The sequence below is a fragment of the Carcharodon carcharias genome, chromosome 8 (genome assembly GCF_017639515.1).
Source record: "Carcharodon carcharias isolate sCarCar2 chromosome 8, sCarCar2.pri, whole genome shotgun sequence".
Classification (NCBI taxonomy): Eukaryota; Metazoa; Chordata; class Chondrichthyes; order Lamniformes; family Lamnidae; genus Carcharodon; species Carcharodon carcharias.
Genome location: NC_054474.1, coordinates 24,753,357 through 24,765,689, shown reverse-complemented (window position 1 = coordinate 24,765,689; position 12,333 = coordinate 24,753,357). Strand labels below are relative to the sequence as shown.

General features: G+C 42.1%; 1 protein-coding gene across 3 annotated transcripts in view; it reads right to left on the bottom strand.

The window, feature by feature from the left end:
• The window catches only part of hmgxb3 (HMG box domain containing 3), a 94,379-nt gene that overhangs the window by 26,652 nt on the left and 55,394 nt on the right, over positions 1–12,333 (bottom strand). For all 3 annotated transcript variants that reach the window (XM_041194113.1, XM_041194114.1, XM_041194115.1), the window contains exons 13-14: positions 8,523–8,675; positions 5,981–6,279 (exon numbers count right to left, since the gene is read on the bottom strand). In XM_041194113.1, coding sequence (XP_041050047.1) covers positions 5,981–6,279; positions 8,523–8,675 — 452 coding nt within the window. The remainder of the gene's footprint in view (positions 1–5,980; positions 6,280–8,522; positions 8,676–12,333) is intronic.

Genomic DNA, 12,333 nt, shown 5'->3' with positions numbered 1-12,333 from the left:
GTTTGAAATATCAGAAAAATGTTGAATGATTTCTAAATGCCAGACATTTTTGGCATTTTTTAATTGAAACTATTTAAAATAAATAGTGTAAAGTAATTCTAACAGTTTATAAACAAAATGTAAAAATAAAGTCTATTTTACATGCAATTTATAATTCAAGCAGATTATAACTATGACTGTACAGTCTTTAGAACATAGTAAGACAGCTCTGAGCAGACAATGCAACTTTAGAGAAGGGTTCACATAGCGAATACAGAATCACAGAATTGTTACAGCGCAGGAGGTGGCCATTCCGCCCATCCTGTCTGCACCGACTCTCCAAATGTGCATTTCATCTAGTGCCACTCTCCTGCCTTCTCCATGTAACCCTGCGGATTGTTTCTTTTCAAATAATCATCTGATTCCCCCTTGAATGCCTCAATTGAATCCTGACTCCACCACACTGTCAGGCAGTGCATTCCAGGTTTTAGCCACTTGCTGTGTGAAAAAGTTTTCTCTCATATTGCTTTTGTTTCTTTTGCCAATTACTTTAAATCTGTGTCCCAAGTTCTCAATCCTTTCACGAGTTTCTCCCTATCTACTCTGCCAGTCCCCTTACAAATTCAAAATGAGGTTCCTTTCACTTCGGTTCCTGTAGAGACAGTTTTAGGCTTACAGCTGTTTTGATCTTACACTGCCTCTGCCCTGCACACACAAAACTGCTGTCTGTTATACCCAGCACATCTCATTGAATTTAAATTCTCATTGTATCACCAGCCCCTTTGAACTCCACCTCTTCTAACAATAAGGCCCCTTTCATGGTACCTATTTTATTAGTAATATAAACAAATTGCTTGGTCTCTGCTAGCTAGGTGCCAGAATTCACTCCCCTTCTTGAATGCACTATTCCAAAAAATGCAAATGCATTCTACCTCTCTTATATCACAAAACTAGTACATATCAAAGCACCCAGACTAGCTGGCTTTAATCCAATTAAGACATACCCACAGACTAAACCTCTATTTTAAAAGAACAATATTTTCCAATAATATTATATACATTAATAGCTTCATGACACTAACCTAGAGGCTATCAAGGTCATTTTGGTGGGGCCTCTATCAAGGTCACTCTGAAACAGACTAATATGACTGTTTCTCAAGCTATCTCTTCCTTATGCAGAAGTGCTTGGTCTTCCAATGTTGAATCAACAGGTTAATTTTGTGCATTTGCAAAATACTCCCCATTCCAAATTTACAGATAATAAACATTGTTGGTTGCAAAGTAGCCGAAAGGCACAAAAGGCTTTGAAAATTAAGCTTTATCTGTATTTCAAAGATTAATACGCATGAACGCTCACAGTTGGTCACTCTTTGGTTGAGATACCTCTCCATATCAAATAGCATAGTCTAGACTTGACCATGACAGTGATATGGCCAGGTACCAAAAGGAAACGGCATCTGCACAACCACAAGGACAAGGGAAAAAAAATTGTCGGAGAAAGCAACAGAAATCCATCTCTGTGCACACACGCACTGGCAACAAGCATAACAGCGAGATAAAAAATCATCTTGCAGGACAGACTGACCTCTCACTGAAAGAAGTCCCAGATCAGAAGAACATAAGAAATGAGTAGGAGTAGGCCATATGGCCTCTTGAGCCTGCTCTGCCATTCAATTAAGAATATGACTGATCTGATTTGGCCTCAGCTCCACTTTCCTGCCTGTTCCCCATAATCCTCGACTCTCCTCTAGTTCAAGAATCTGTCCCTCTCAGCCCGAACATATGTAATGACTCAGCCTTCACAGTTCTCTGGGGCAGAGAATTCCAGAGATTAGTATCCCTGTGAGAGAAGAACTTCCTACTCATCTCCATCTTAAATGGGTGAACCCTATTTGTAAACTATGCCCCCAGTTCTAGATTCCCCCATGAGGGGAAACATCCTCCCACCACCTGTCAAGTCCCCTAACAATCTTACATGGTTGTAAGATTGTCTCTCGTTCTTCTGAACTCCGCTGAGTACAGGCCTAACCCACTTAACCTTTCCTCATAAGGTAACCTCTTTATCCCAGGAATGAATCTCACAAACCTTCTCTGAACTGCCTGTGTGATGACCGTTTTGTTTTGGGAAAAGCCAACGTTTGTGATGTACCTTTACGACCAAAGTGAAACTAAGAAAATTCTAACAATGTGTACTTAAACTTCTGGGACGTGCTCGTGATCTAGGCTGCTATGGAGCTGAAGCAAAATGCAAACAGGGAACTAAGTGGTTATCAAATTACAACTGGTCTCAAGACCCAGAAAGACAGATATCTGTGTGTAGAACAGAACCTGCAATTCAGAAAAGATCCTGGTGAAAAAGCAGGGAGAAGACTCTGAGACTAGAGCAGGGAATGTGTTATTGTGTGTGTTATACAATTGGAAAGGACAGAGAACTGATGACAGAGGAATCGGGGAAGTGGATTGGGCAAGACCTCTACTGCTGCTGTTTCAGATTCACCTGAGCCAATCAGACTGCTCAAAGGGGTCCGAGAAGGGAGCTTCTAGGCATTCTGTGCCATCAAAACTGTTGTGAGCCAAGCTGGGAAGGTTCTTCAAGGGTGTGTTTTTCGGGTATCAGACTTCGGATGGAATACAGCTGCCAATGAAATTGACTTGAGGGCCAAATCTATTGAGTGAGGAGTGAGAGATCCTACGTACTGGAGTCCAAGTTGAAAAGACTGAGAGATTGCACATTCTGTTTTTGTGCCGGAGGCGATGCGAGTGCTTATAACTATCTAACAGGAAACAGAGGGTAACGGTTGGCCAGATGTGACTAGTAGTGAGCCACAAGGATCAGTGCTGGGCCCTCAGCTTTTTACAATTTATATAAATGACTTGGATGAAGGAATTGAAGGTATGATGGCTAAATTTGCTGATGATACAAAGATAGGTAGGAAAGTAAGTTGTAAAGAGGACATAAGAAGCTACAAGCAGACATAGATAGGTTAAGTGAGTGTGCAAACATCTGGCAAATGGAGTATAATGTGGAAAAATGTGAAGTTGTCCATTTTGGAGGAAGAATATAAAAGCTAGTTATCTAAATGGTGAGAGATTGCAGAGCTCTGAGATGCAGAGGGATCTGGATGTCCTAGTCCATGAATCACAAAAGACTAGTATGCAGGTACAGCAAATAATTAGGAAAGCTAATAGAATGTAACTGTTTATTGCAAGAGGAATTGAATATAGAAGTAGGGAGGTTCTGTTTCAGTAGTACAGGGCAATGGTGAGACCATATCTGGAACACTGCATACAATATTGGTCTCCTTATTTAAGGAAGGATGTAAACGCATTAGAAGCAGTTCAGAGAAGGTTTACTAAACTAATACCAGGAATGGCTAGGTTGTCTTATGAGGTAAGATTGGGCAGGCTAGGCTTGCATCTACTGGAGTTTAGAAGAGTAAGAGGCAACTTGATTGAAACGTAAGATCCTGAGGGGTCCTGACAGTGTGGATATGGTGAGGATGTTTCCCCTTGTGAGAGAATTTAGAACGAGGGGCCACTGTTTAAAAATAAGAGGTTGCCCATTTAAGACAGAGTTCAGAAGAAATATTTTCTCTCAAAGGACAGAGTGTCTTTGGAACTCCCTTCCTCAGAAGGCAATGGAAGCAGCCTTTGAATATTTTTAAGGCAGAAGTAGGCAGATTCTCGATAAACAATGGAGTGAAATGTCACTGGGGGAGGCAAGAGATTACAGTCAGATCAGCCATGATCTCATTGAATGGCGGGGCAGGTTCGAAGAGCTGAAAGGCCTACTCTGCTCCTAGTTCATATGTAACAATGAGACACATATATTTATAAAAGCAAAATACTGCAGATGCTGGAAATATGAAACAAAAACAGAAAAAGCTGGAAAAATTCAGCAGGTCTAACAGCATCTGTGGAGAGAGAAACAGAGTCAACAGAGCTCTGAAGAAGGGTTATACGGACTTGAAATGTTAACTCTGCTTCTATCTCCACAGATGCTGCTAGACCTGCTGAGTTTTTCCAGCATTTTCAGTTTTTGTTTGAGACATATTTTTGTTGTATCAACTATTTAAAGTGAAATCTATCTTTTTATTTGAAATATCTCTGTCAATTAATGCTTGATTTATGTTGATTTTAATTGGTTTGTTAAAGTAAAAGTTTTAAAAAGTGAAATCTCTTCCATCAGTTTTCTTTCCATTGGTGTCACGAGAATTCCTTTCTTTTAAAAAAGTAATTGATCTCTAGAAGCATTGTAACACTTCTAATTTTCCCTCCTTAAATAAGGAGAACAAAACTGTATGCAGTACTCTAGGTGTGGTCTCAACAACGTCCACTTCAGTTATAGTAAGAATTTTCTACTCTTTTATTCCATCCACCTTGTAATAAAGGCCAACCAACACTCTATCTGCTTTCCTAATTACTTGCTGTACCTGCAAGCTAACTTTTTGTGTTTCAGGTACAGGACACCCATGTCGCCATGTACTGCAATATACTGTAGTCTCATTTTAAAAATAATATTTTGCTTTCCTATTCTTCCTACCGAAGTAAGTGACCTCACATTTTCCCACATTATAACTCTTCCGTTTCACCTCAGGCACAAAATAAGTTATTATTAATTTGTATATGAACAGTTCATTTTTGTTTTTAAACATCATATCTCCCTGCGAACAAATGGAGATGCTCTTTGTTTATAATTACTGCACTGCCCAGTTTTCCTGAAATCACAGAAGGAGTTGGCTTCTTGGTCCAGCACAGTTCAATAACTGGTTAGTGTTTAATTACAGTACGCTTGTGCATACATGCACAGTGCATGTTCATTGGCCAAAACCTTAAAGGTCGATGAGTGCTCCAAGTACATGCTGTTCTACCAGCATCACGTGTTATATTTTGATTTCCATTGTCCTCAACGGTCAAGGGTCAATTTCGTTGGTCACCAGCCATTTACAAGCCAGTTTTATTTTCTTTTCCTGCTTTTAAGATGTTCTGAGCAACATGTAGCACTGTGCTATGGACTGGTAGGACATGGGTTTGTGTTTCAGACTCATTATGCACCGAGCTCTCAAAATTAGTCGGTCTGTCTGCAGAAGCAACTGAGTAGATATGAAAAGGTGTTTAGATATTAGAAGACAAATAAATAAAACTTGAGCATGAAACCTCCCGCCTCCCATGCAGTGATGATCAATCACAGAAAAGTATTAATGGAAACCTGTCTGCAACCCTTAAGCAAAAGAAGGCTTTAAGAGGAGAATTGAATTAAAACATTTTTTAGGGTCCTGTATGGGTGACAGGGGCCCAAACAACATTTATCAATGAGATGTGCACCTGAGACAAATGGACACCTTAACCAATTGCTGTTAAAACAAATGTGGAGCACCATCTCAGTGGCAAAAAAGCTTTCAATCCCATTTCACCCACATTCTGCCAGTGTCCTATTTATAATGTTGAAATGTAGCAAGCTGAACAATAGCTCCCTTCAGCTCATTTTTAGTATATATATTTTAAAACTATAATTTCAGTTTTTATTTAGCATTGTAAATATATCTTCCTGGTATTGCTCAAGTTGACTCACAAGGAAGACTAAAAAAATGACCCCTAAGTGTGGTGGCTAAAGCATGATGTGAAATAAGTGTGATGTGAAATAAGTGTGATGCTTTCATGAAGTGCATGCTTGTGTGCATGATTTTCAATGTATTGTAGATGCTTGATTGGCAGAAGACTAAAATTGGAAGGTGTCCGTTTTAGCAAATACATTGCAATCTGGCATGCAGCTTCTGAAAAACTTAAAATCTAAAGTATTTTATACAATTTCACAGGAGTGATTGTTGATCCTTGTAGGGAAGCAACTGGTTTCTGCTCAATTCCCCCCAGTAGTATGGCAAGAGAGCATTAGCAGATACAAATATTTGCTTCAAAATTTCAAGGCATGCCAGTTGCTGCTCTGTTTAACAACACTTAAAACCAATAAATAACAACACTGAAGTAGTAAAAAGATCCTTACTTGTGGCCACCCTTGAACAACTGGCTGTCACACAGGCCACAGATGGTAGCTGAAGATTCAAAGTAATTAGGCCATGAATTTTGTTCAAGTGTTATGGTCTCGTTTACTGTCGACAATATCAACCGTGAGCTGTTCATTTCCTGAATTAGACTAAAAATTTCATGAAGTTCAGCCTCATTCTCAGGGATCTGAACTGTCCTCCTGAGCAGCAGTAATGTAGTTTGGCGCTGTAAATCTTTCGAGGCTTGAGTTAGCCCTTCCTCTGGATTTAGCAGACCCAACGAAAGTGCACTATTTATCTGAAATCAAAATGTAAAACTATATATTTTTAAAAATATATAAACCAAACAAAGAGCAAACAAAAGCTGTGTGCAATATCTTGAACATCTTTCAATTTTATTTCCTAGCTCTTTCTTCATCTCAATGGACACATCATCCTACAAATCAGTGTCATATCAAGCTGTAAGAAGTTTGATACTTTTCAATTAACTGTGAATACACGCTCTTTCTCATCTTCCCCTTGGCCTTTTAAAGTGGGGGAAAAAACCTAACCTTTTATGGCCTTTTCTGTCCTAGGTTCACTTGGCAGGAGAGCACCAGGGGCTTTCTGTTTCAAGACAAGACAAAACTGCAGTCGTGTCCCAATTAAATGAATGGGACAATGTAAAGGACCCCAATGGCTTTGGGCAGGTGAACTTGCCACCTGCTCAGGACAGGTCAACTTTGTGGATGGTAGGATCCTGCTAACTTTTAGGTGGGTAAGTAACCGAGGCAATTTTCAATGATTACCCGCTTGGGTTTTGCCAGATGGGTGGAGGTAAAATTGTACCCAAGATGACAGAAACAGGTACACCACCATAATAATCCAGAACAAAGCAACCCAATGTGACCTCACCTACCCCACCTTAAACATTCACTCTCTGCACCACTGATGAGCCACAGCTACAATGTGTACCATCTACATACCGCACTGCAGCAACTTGCCAGGGTTTCTTCAACAGCACCTCCTGAACCTGTGGCCTCAAAGAACAAGGGCAGCAGGCACATAGAAACTGCATCAAGTTCGCCTTCAAGTAACACACCACTCAAGTTCAGAACAATACCATCAACAATGATATTGTGACAATGTGGTTTGAGGCATAATAAAGAACAATTAATGTGTGCTCATTAGTCACACCAGATCAACAATTTAAAAAAAAAATTAATCAATATCTTAAAGGCAGCTAGTAATTGCATAAGTGGTAATTATCGCTCTTAACCACATAGTGAGGACAGATTTAGGATACAAGGGCTAGTAATTCAGAGGTTTGAATGAATAATCTGTGCTAAAATACTTCTCTTTTGTTGTGCATCCCCCCCCCCCCCCCCCCCCCCCCCCCCCCCCCCACTTCCCCCCCCTCCCCCCACCCTGTTCAGTTATGGGATGTAGGTGTCGCTAGCAAGGCCAACATTTCATAACAATCCCTGATTGCCCTTTAGAAGTGCCTCAAACTGCTGCAGTCCATGCAAGATCAGATTTCGGTAACAGTTCAAATCGCACAATGGTAGCTGGGAAATTTAAATTCAATTAATTAAATAAATCTGGAATTCAAAAGCTAGTATCAGTAATGATAACCACGAAACTACCTGTTTGTTGGGAAAAACCCATCTGGTTCACGATTGTCCTTTAGAGAAGGAAATCTGTCAGCCTTACCTGGTCTGTCCCATTTGTAACAGAGCCATAGCAATGTGGAGGATTTTTAAGTGTTTCTGAGATGGCCCAGCAACGAAGCTGTATCGAAGCTGTTACCAAAAGCTGGTTGTTACTGGTCATGGCTGGGAACTAAAAATGCCAGTTTTTAAGGAAAATGGCAGAGGGGGAAAAGTAGCCTTAGAGATGAAATCACCTAATGGTAAGAGCAGATATAATGAGAGATAAGCCAGCAGTGAAAACTTTATGGGTAAAATTAAGAAATAGAAACGATTTGGGAGATATGTATAGGCCCTTTGGGGAGCAGCTGTGAAGTGATATATTGCATAAATGTTGAGTTTACACAATCATGTAGCAGAGTGGCTTTAATGGGGGATTTTAACTTTCATATAGATTGGGCCAATCAGACTAGCATATGTCAGAACGGTAATGAATTTCTCGAGTGCATCTGGGATAGTTTACTGCAGCATTATATTTTAAAACCAACAAGAGGGCATGCTTTATTAGATTTAGTAATACGCCAAATATAGTTAACAGTGTGTGAACATTTGTCAAACAGTGATCGTGATGTGCCGTAACTTCCGGTGGAGTGGCGACTGAGTTGGATTGCCACTCCGCTTGTAATTACTTACCTTGAAATCCAGCCACTCCTATCTTACCCGACCTTCTGACTCAGGCCGGACAAGATCTGTGTAGCGCAGCAGGTTCTAGAGCAAAGGTGGGTTTATGCAGTTAAGTAGCAGGTCATACATGATCTCAGTGAATGATCAAACAAGCTCATGGGCTCAATAGCCTCCTTTTCCTTTATGAACCTTGCTACTGTAAACTATATGTCTTAGAAATAGTACTCACAACAGGTTTTGATGGCTTTATATCCTGTTTGTCTCTTGTGAAGTCATAGCCACACTTTGGACAGATTCCTGGTTTGTACCGGTTCATGTAGACATAAGAACATTTGGGATTTTTACATCGTCCTTTACCTCTGCAAGTTGCCAAACCTAGGTCCTTAAGAACACATCAAAACTTACATTAAGCAGACTATCAGTGCAACATGCCACAACTAGAAATTTAAATACAGAAGGCTTCATAAGGAGTCATATAATATACTCAGAATTACTTTGAGGGAAGAGAATCCACAAGCTCATGGGTCATAAAATAAGCGCAGTACAAGGTATGAAGAAGCATGCCACCGTTGGAACCCTAGGTACTCCGCCATATACAGTAGGTACTTGGTTTCTTTTACATGGTATACTACTGATGCCAGCTGTGCCATCAAGTGGAGTTGCTGAATAGATGAGTACTTTCCCACAGGGAGGAGCAAAGTTCACCTTTTGATTACTTACCTCATCCCTGACTTTCCTAAAAAAAATTATTATTATTCTACTCAGCAGAGACAGAGAGATTAATTTAAACACATCAAAAATAGTGGCCAGAATTTTCGGCTTGGCAAGGGTGGGCAGGGCCCACTCGCCGAGGCGTAAAATGATGCGGGGTGACGTCAGGAGTGCGTCCTGACATCATCGCGCGTCATTTAGATTTTCAGTTCAGTGGGCGTGCAGCCGAGTCGGCTGCGCACCCGCTGAACTGTCAAAGGCCTATTAAGACCATTTAAATATCAATTGAAGTAATAAACTGAGCTGCCTGTCCAACCTTAAGATTGGCGGGCAGGCGAAGAGCCCAGGCGGCCTTTGAATTTTTCATGGAACCTCATCTATGGGTGGGATGAGGTTTCATGAAGGGTTTATAAATTAAATAAATTTTTTATGAATGTTTCTTGATATGTTCCAGCTCATGTGATGCTGTCACATGAGGGGGCATGTCTTACAATATTTTCTTTTCTTTATTTAAATTTTTAAACCTTAAACTAATCTCCGAAGCACCGCTGTGCCTCAGGGAGATTTCTGCGCTCTTTCGCACACATGCGCGAAAGAGCGCAGGCCCCGATTCAGGGAATCCACCCCCCCACCCCCCACCGCACAGGAAGTGCACAGCACTTCCGGGTGCATGTCACGCTGGGCGGGCCTTAATTGGCCTGCTCACATAAAATGGCGGGGTGGACCCAATCGGGGGCACAGATGTTAAAATTTTAAAATGTCAATTCCAACTCGCCCATTTCCAGGTTAAACATAGGTGGGACAGAAGGAAGGCAACCAACCCACTTCTTGAAGACTGGTTGGAAATTTTAATATTTTTATGAGGCTGGTAGCCTCAGATTTAACTTGCTTTGCAAATTTAACCCTGGCCAGCCAACCTTTCTAGGAAACTCCTCAGTTTAAGGGGGTCTAAGAAAGATTTGGGAAGAAGGAAAGTGTATTTGCTTGTGGAGCAGGAGTGCTTTCCCGATAAACTGAAGCCCTTCCCTGGGATCAGACCAAATCCGCCTCAGGTCAGAGATTGACCCTAACATTCCTCCTGGCCTCAGCTTCTGGCTCTTTACCTGGGGCTCAACTGGAAGTCAAATCTGTCAAATGGGTGGGATCCCTTTTTTAAAATAAGGCTGCAAAATAACAAATGATGAAAGAATCATAGACAAAAACAAAAAAACTGCGGATGCTGGAAATCCAAAACAAAAACAGAATTACCTGGAAAAACTCAGCAGGTCTGGCAGCATCGGCGGAGAAGAAAAGAGTTGACGTTTCGAGTCCTCATGACCCTTCAACAGAACTAGGTGAATCCAAGGAAGGGGTGAAATATAAGCTGATTTAAGGTGTGGGGGGGGTGGGGGGAGAGAAGTGGAGGGGTGGGGGGTGGTGTGGTTGTAGGGACAAACAAGCAGTGATAGAAGCAGATCATCAAAAGATGTCACAGACAACAGAACAAAAGAACACATAGGTGTTGAAGTTGGTGATATTATCTAAACGAATGTGCTAATTAAGAATGGATGGTAGGGCACTCAAGGTATAGCTCTAGTGGGGGTGGGGGAGCATAAAAGATTTAAAAATAATGGAAATAGGTGGGAAAAGAAAAATCTATATAATTTATTGGAAAAAACAAAAGGAAGGGGGAAGAAACAGAAAGGGGGTGGGGATGGAGGAGGGAGCTCAAGACCTAAAGTTGTTGAATCCAATATTCAGTCCGGAAGGCTGTAAAGTGCCTAGTCGGAAGATGAGGTGTTGTTCCTCCAGTTGGGCTTCACTGGAACAATGCAGCAAGCCAAGGACAGACATGTGGGCAAGAGAGCAGGGTGGAGTGTTAAAATGGCAAGCAACAGGGAGGTTTGGGTCATTCTTGCGGACAGACCGCAGGTGTTCTGCAAAGCGGTCACCCAGTTTACGTTTGGTCTCTCCAACGTAGAGGAGACCACATCGGGAGCAACAAAAGCAGTAGACTAAGTTGGGGGAAATGCAAGTGAAATGCTGCTTCACTTGAAAAAAGTGTTTGGGCCCTTGGACGGTGAGGAGAGAGGAAGTGAAGGTGCAGGTGTTACATCTTTTGCTTGGGCATGGGTGGTGCCATAGGTGGGGGTTGAGGTGTAGGGGGTGATGGAGGAGTGGACCAGGGTGTCCCGGAGGGAACGATCCCTACGGAATGCCGACGGGGGGGTGAAGGGAAGATGTGTTTGGTGGTGGCATCATGCTGGAGTTGGCGGAAATGGCGGAGGATGATCCTTTGAATGCAGAGGCTGGTGGGGTGATAAGTGAGGACAAGGGGGACCCGATCATGTTTCTGGGAGGGAGGAGAAGGTGTGAGGGCGGATGCGCGGGAGATGGGCCGGACACGGTTGAGGGCCCTGTCAACGACCAAGGGTGGAAAACCTCGGTTAAGGAAGAAGGAGGACATGTCAGAGGAACTGTTTTTGAAGGTAGCATCATCGGAACAGATACGACGAAGGCGAAGGAACTGAGAGAATGGGATGGAGTCCTTACAGGAAGCGGGGTGTGAGCAGCTGTAGTCGAGGAGCTTCACTTCCTCTCTCCTCACCGTCCAAGGGCCCAAACACTCTTTTCAAGTGAAGCACACATTTCACTTGCATTTCCCCCAACTTAATCTACTGCATTCGTTGCTCCCGATGTGGTCTCCTCTACATTGGAGAGACCAAACGTAAACTGGGCGACCGCTTTGCAGAACACCTGCGGTCTGTCCGCAAGAATGACCCAAACCTCCCTGTCGCTTGCCATTTTAATACTCCACCCTGCTCTCTTGCCCACATGTCTGTCCTTGGCTTGCTGCATTGTTCCAGTGAAGCCCAACGCAAACTGGAGGAACAACACCTCATCTTCCGACTAGGCACTTTACAGCCTTCCGGACTGAATATTGAATTCAACAACTTTAGGTCTTGAACTCCCTCCTCCATCCCCACCCCCTTTCTGTTTCTTCCCCCTTCCTTTTGTTTCTTCCAATAAATTATATAGATTTTTCTTTTCCCACCTATTTCCATTATTTTTAAATATTTTTAAATCTTTTATGCTCCCCCCAACCCCACTAGAGCTATACCTTGAGTGCCCTACCATCCATTCTTAATTAGCACATTCGTTTAGATAATATCACCAACTTCAACATCTATGTGTTCTTTTGTTCTGTTGTCTGTGACATCTTTTGATGATCTGCTTCTATCACTCAGCAGGTCTGGCAGCATCAGCGGAGAAGAAAAGAGTTGACGTTTCGAGTCCTCATGACCCTTCAACAAAACTGTTGAACTACTCAGTTCTGTTGAAGGGTCATG